This window comes from Bufo gargarizans, unplaced genomic scaffold, assembly GCF_014858855.1.
Source record: "Bufo gargarizans isolate SCDJY-AF-19 unplaced genomic scaffold, ASM1485885v1 original_scaffold_1736_pilon, whole genome shotgun sequence".
Lineage (NCBI taxonomy): Eukaryota > Metazoa > Chordata > Amphibia > Anura > Bufonidae > Bufo > Bufo gargarizans.
In genome coordinates, this window is record NW_025334486.1 from 103,238 (window position 1) to 110,000 (window position 6,763).

The 6,763-nt window shown below is 52.7% G+C and overlaps 1 protein-coding gene across 2 annotated transcripts in view; it reads right to left on the reverse strand.

The window, feature by feature from the left end:
* Positions 1-1,114: 1,114 nt before the first annotated feature.
* The window catches only part of SYT11 (synaptotagmin 11), a 14,570-nt gene continuing 8,921 nt past the window's right edge, over positions 1,115-6,763 (reverse strand). Inside the window, exons 2-4 of one of the 2 annotated variants that reach the window (XM_044274400.1) lie at positions 5,046-5,830; positions 4,811-4,931; positions 1,115-3,203 (exon numbers count right to left, since the gene is read on the reverse strand). In XM_044274400.1, the coding sequence (XP_044130335.1) occupies positions 2,893-3,203; positions 4,811-4,931; positions 5,046-5,830 (1,217 nt within the window). In that variant the 3' untranslated portion in view covers positions 1,115-2,892. Of the gene's footprint in view, positions 3,204-4,807; positions 4,932-5,045; positions 5,831-6,763 lie in introns of both variants that reach the window. The other variant, XM_044274399.1, reaches the window with a different exon arrangement.

Genomic DNA, 6,763 nt, shown 5'->3' on the forward strand with positions numbered 1-6,763 from the left:
ATAGCCTAATCATAGAGTATGGGGATCAGAGCCTTCTACATGGGGGATCAGGGCCTAATCATAGAGTGCAGGGATCAGAGCCTTCTACATGGGGGATCAGGGCCTAATCATAGTACGGGGATCAGAGCCTTCTACATGGGGGATCAGGGCCTAATCATAGAGTATGGGGATCAGAGCCTTCTACATGGGGGATCAGGGCCTAATCATAGAGTACGGGGATCAAAGCCTTCTACATGGGGGATCAGGGCCTAATCATAGTACGGGGATCAGAGCCTTCTACATGGGGGATCAGGGCCTAATCATAGAGTGCAGGGATCAGAGCCTTCTACATGGGGGATCAGGGCCTAATCATAGTACGGGGATCAGAGCCATCTACATGGGGGAATCAGGGCCTAATCAGAGTACAGGGACCAGAGTCTTCTACATGAGGGATCAGGGCCTAATCAGAGCCTTCTACATGGGGGATCAGAGCCTTCTACATGGGGAATCAGGGCCTAATCATAGAGTATGGGGATCAGAGCCTTCTACATGGGGGATCAGGGCCTAATCATAGAGTATGGGGATCAGGGCCTAATCATAGAGTATGTGGATCAGAGCCTTCTACATGGGGGATCAGAGCCTAATCAGAGTACGGGGATCAGAGCCTTCTACATGGGGGATCAGGGCCTAATCACAGAGTATGGGGATCAGAGCCTTCTACATGGGGGATCAGGGCCTAATCACAGAGTATGGGGATCAGAGCCTTCTACATGGGGGAATCAGGGCCTAATCATAGAGTGCGGGGATCAGAGCCTTCTACATGGGGGATCAGAGCCTAATCATAGAGTACAGGGATCAGAGCCTTCTACATGGGGGATCAGGGCCTAATCATAGAGTGCAGGGATCAGAGCCTTCTACATGGGGGATCAGGGCCTAATCATAGAGTGCGGGGATCAGAGCCTTCTACATGGGGGATCAGAGCCTAATCATAGAGTATGGGGATCAGAGCCTTCTACATGAGGGATCAGGGCCTAATCAGAGCCTTCTACATGGGGGATCAGAGCCTTCTACATGGGGAATCAGGGCCTAATCATAGAGTATGGGGATCAGAGCCTTCTACATGGGGAATCAGGGCCTAATCATAGAGTATGTGGATCAGAGCCTTCTACATGGGGGATCAGAGCCTAATCAGAGTACGGGGATCAGAGCCTTCTACATGGGGGATCAGGGCCTAATCACAGAGTATGGGGATCAGAGCCTTCTACATGGGGGATCAGGGCCTAATCACAGAGTATGGGGATCAGAGCCTTCTACATGGGGGATCAGGGCCTAATCATAGTACGGGGATCAGAGCCTTCTACATGGGGGAATCATGGCCTAATCATAGAGTGCGGGGATCAGAGCCTTCTACATGGGGGATCAGAGCCTAATCATAGAGTACAGGGACCAGAGCCTTCTACATGGGGGAATCAGGGCCTAATCATAGAGTACAGGGACCAGAGCCATCTACATGGGGGATCAGAGCCTAATCATAGAATATGGAGGGATCAGAGCCCTCTGCATGGGGGATCAGAGCCTAATAACATAGTACAGAGGCATCAGAGACCTGAGCCTTGTGGTATGGAGTCATTGGTTATAGATGGGACAATACATGAATATTTCATGTGCTGAGCAGTGAGTGGATTCTCAGTGAATGCAGATTGCATATGGGACCAGGACTAACTCCAGGACTGAAGAGCAGTCACATAACAATCTCAGTATGATGGAGTGATCAGGACCATAAGAGTCAGGCGTTGAGTGAGACCGAGACATCCATGGGGTCTGGTACCCTGAGGCAGGTGAGATGCAGATGAACAGGATCCATATAAGATAAAAGCCAATATAAACCAACATGTTGATAGGTGAAATCATGGGACTGGTGGCCCTGGTCTCCTTGCCGTATATACAGATAGGCTGAGCTGAACCTGCCATCTTTCTTATCTTGCCCAGTGGCAGGGTTCACGTTATACACCGGCTACTGATGCCATAAAACACCGATAATGCGCCATGACTTTTCGGCCGCAGGCTGCCTAGTTTCCTGCTCTGCTTCTCATGGGGGGGGGGGGGGGGGGAGAAAGAAAGAAGCCTGGTGTATATACAGCAGATATAAAGGCAAACAACGGGTTAACCGAGCTCTTCAGAAAGGCAGGGGTGAGGGCGACCACGGCCTGAGGTCCTGATCTCCCGATCTCCCTGATGGCCGTGTCTGAGCACATGCTAAGTATCTCCAACCTTACAACATCCAGAAAACTCTGGAGAAACAGCCAGGGAACATCATCCAGCACAACAGCCAGAAGGTCCATACCAGGAGAGGGCAGTCACCTGGGCTGGAATCAGCTAACAGCTGTGACCCAGGGTGTGGGAGAATTAAGCCCACTGCTTGGACACATCACAACATCTGCAGCTCACGTCACGTGACTCATGGAGCTGAAGACAATGGGTGGAGATGATCTACTCCACCAGAAAAACTCCACCACCAGACAAGACTGGCCATGTGCAACCACTCAGGACCAAGAGCTAGTAACATGGAACTGACATGCAGAGGGCTTCGAGCGAGACGGCGGAGACTCTGCCAGAAACATGCAAACAACGGGTTATACTCTGTATATAGGTTATAGCGAAGTGTTACCGTCTGGTTTAGTGCTTAGTATAGTGTCCTGCAAAACATCAGAAATGACTGCCTAAAAAAGTCTGAACTACCACTAAAACGAGGCCAACACCTTCAGCAGACCTACAGTACGGTATGAGACAGGTGCCGTGGTCTCTGAAGGGTTAAACAGGATAACACAAAAAATGGATATCTCCTGCCCATCTGATTCCAGAACGCTTCCATCACCATGACCTGCGTTACCTCTTACACGAGACACCAAGCTGCTAGTACTCACTCAAGCTGTGCCACTTGGCGATCAGCTTGTAGGGGTTGTCACACACCTCCCGCCAGTGCTCAATGCCGTTAGCCGTTACACTGTGCGCCCCCAGGATGAGCCGCCCCACCGCCTGGTTCTTAGTGGTGCGATCAAAGTCGATCACAAGGAACTCAATGCTGATGTCCGGCAACAGGTCTATGGGAATGTCATAGATGAAGGACTCGTTGAAGACTGGACTCAGGGTGCACTTTTTCACATGGGTCTTCTTCTTTGCAATTCGTTTTCGGCCATAATAGACATTCACTTTGACATAAGGATCTGTGGAGGAGAATCAAAACTCACGTTACACTGCCCGATGACCAGCAAGGTAGTCAGAAAGAGAACAGCTGTATCTTTACCTAGAGGTCACGGAATGGTGGGAGAGGAGATCTACAGAGGCCAGGGAATGGTGGGAGAGGAGATCTACAGAGGCCAGGGAATGGTGGGAGAGGAGATCTACAGAGGCCAGGGAATGGTGGGAGAGGAGATCTACAGAGGCCAGAGAATGGTGGGAGAGGAGATCTACAGAGGCCAGAGAATGGTGGGAGAGGAGATCTATAGAGAACAGAGAATGGTGGGAGAGGAGATCTACAGAGAACAGAGAATGGTGGGAGAGGAGATCTACAGAGGCCAGGGAATGGTGGGAGAGGAGATCTACAGAGGCCAGGGAATGGTGGGAGAGGAGATCTACAGAGGCCAGGGAATGGTGGGAGAGGAGATCTACAGAGGCCAGGGAATGGTGGGAGAGGAGATCTACAGAGGCCAGGGAATGGTGGGAGAGGAGATCTACAGAGGCCAGGGAATGGTGGGAGAGGAGATCTACAGAGGCCAGGGAATGGTGGGAGAGGAGATCTACAGAGGCCAGGGAATGGTGGGAGAGGAAATCTACAGAGGCCAGAGAATGGTGGTAGAGGAGATCTATAGAGAACAGAGAATGGTGGGAGAGGAGGAGGAGGAGATCTACAGAGGCCAGGGAATGGTGGGATAGGAGATCTACAGAGGCCAGGGAATGGTGGGAGAGGAGATCTACAGAGGCCAGGGAATGGTGGGAGAGGAGATCTACAGAGGCCAGGGAATGGTGGGAGAGGAGATCTACAGAGTCCAGGGAATGGTGGGAGAGGAGATCTACAGAGGCCAGGGAATGGTGGGAGAGGAGATCTACAGAGGCCAGGGAATGGTGGGAGAGGAGATCTACAGAGGCCAGAGAATGGTAGGAGAGGAGATCTACAGAGGCCAGAGAATGGTGGTAGAGGAGATCTATAGAGAACAGAGAATGGTGGGAGAGGAGGAGGAGATCTACAGAGGCCAGGGAATGGTGGGATAGGAGATCTACAGAGGCCAGAGAATGGTGGTAGAGGAGATCTATAGAGAACAGAGAATGGTGGGAGAGGAGGAGGAGATCTACAGAGGCCAGGGAATGGTGGGATAGGAGATCTACAGAGGCCAGGGAATGGTGGGAGAGGAGATCTACAGAGATCTGTAGAGGCCAGAGGTCGATAAGAACGCAAGATCTACAGAGGCCAGAGAATGGTGGGAGAGGAGATCTACAGAGGCCAGAGAATGGTCAGAGAGGAGATCTATAGAGAACAGAGAATGGTCAGAGAGGAGATCTATAGAGAACAGAGAATGGTGGTAGAGGAGATCTATAGAGAACAGAGAATGGTCGGAGAGATCTGTAGAGGACAGAGGTTGATAAGAATACAAGATCTATAGAGGCCAGAGAATGGTGGGAGAGGAGGGCAAGTGAACAGAAGACGTATGAGAAGAGGAGGCCTATAGAAAGAAGAAGGGAGGTGTAGAATGGGCAGAGACTGGAGGACCACTGGAGACAGCCATGGTATGATGTGTAGAAAGTGAGGAGGTCACGGTGGATAAATAGCTGCTACCTGACAGTCCGGTGATGTCCACTCTCGGCAGGTGTTTTGCTTTCAGCACCACGACGGTCATTCTTTGTGCCACCGGCTGATAGGACAAGGACACCTGCAGCTCACCACGACTGACGCATTTCTGTGACAACAAGAAGAGCTGTTATCACGTAGTCAGTGCACACTCACCACTACACTCATCAGATGAACCAGCACACTCATCATCATACATGCCGCTGATAATAGAGGAAATCACCTGAATGTTCCTTCTCACAATGTCTCTGGTTATCTGCACTCGCCCGGTGCTGGGATCTACCCCCGACAGCGGGACCATCACTTCCCCGATGACATCATCTCGCGAGAAGCGGTCAAAGCTCAGCACTAGGAAGTGGAGCACCAAGTCCTGGAGCTGGCTGTACGGGATGCCATAGAAAGTGAAGGTCTCGTCAAACACGGGGTCCAGAGTCTTCCTCAGGACGCGGGTCTTCACACGATGCTTCTTGTCCGGCAAGATGGTCATCTTCACGTAGGGGTCAGATCCGTGGGAGTGTTCATCCATCACTGGGAGGCCATGAGCCTCTTGTATAGTGACCACCAAGGCTTTCTTTGGAAAGTTGTAGTCCACAGAGATGGTGAGTGCCCCCAGCGTGGCCTCTTCGTCTGGGGATGATGGAGATGTAGTCTTGCTTCCGGTGGAGCTGGTGCTTGGACTCACTTCCTCCCCACAGTTGGGGTTGATGTGCAGCTGGTTGACGGCCGTGGCCAGGCCATTGGGACTTTTCTCAGAGCCCATCAGACCCGCCTCGGCCCCCTCGCCATCCACGGGTGGCTTGTCTCTGCGCACACGGAAAGTCTTTTTTTTGTTGCTGAGGGTCTCGGGGTAGATACTGATCCCCTTCAGCATGTGGATGAACTTGTACGGGGGGTTCTTAAACTTCTTCTCTGCTCGGCTGTGACAGCAGCTCCAGAGAAATACCGCCACCGAGACAGACACCACCAAGACCGCCGCTCCGACGAACCCCGCCGCGATCGGAGACATATCTGTAAGAAACAAAACCAGATTCACACGTGTAACACGCTACTGGACACCACAGCGCTCTACGTACACTCAGAATCCAAAACAAATGTGTCCTACGCGCGTGACGTCATACACCGCACACACACCTGTCCTCCATGCGCGACGTCAGACACCATGCACACACCTGTCCTCCACACGTGACGTCATACACCGCACACACACCTGTCCTCCACACGTGACGTCATACACCGCACACACACCTGTCCTCCATGCGCGACGTCAGACACCATGCACACACGCACACACACACACCTGTCCTCCACACGTGACGTCATACACCGCACACACACCTGTCCTCCATGCGCGACGTCAGACACCATGCACACACGCACACACACACACACCTGTCCTCCACACGTGACGTCATACACCGCACACACACCTGTCCTCCATGCGCGACGTCAGACACCATGCACACACACACACCTGTCCTCCACACGTGACGTCATACACCGCACACACACCTGTCCTCCATGCGCGACGTCAGACACCATGCACACACGCACACCTGTCCTCCACCGCACACACACCTGTCCTCCACACGTGACGTCATACACCGCACACACACCTGTCCTCCATGCGCGACGTCAGACACCATGCACACACGCACACCTGTCCTCCACACGTGACGTCATACACCGCACACACACCTGTCCTCCATGCGTGACGTCAGACACCATGCACACACGCACACACACACACACCTGTCCTCCACACGTGACGTCATACACCGCACACACACCTGTCCTCCATGCGCGACGTCAGACACCATACACACGCGCACACACACACACCCACCTGTCCTCCACACGTGACGTCATACACCGCACACACACCTGTCCTCCATGCGCGACGTCAGACACCATGCATGCACACACACACACACACACACCCCT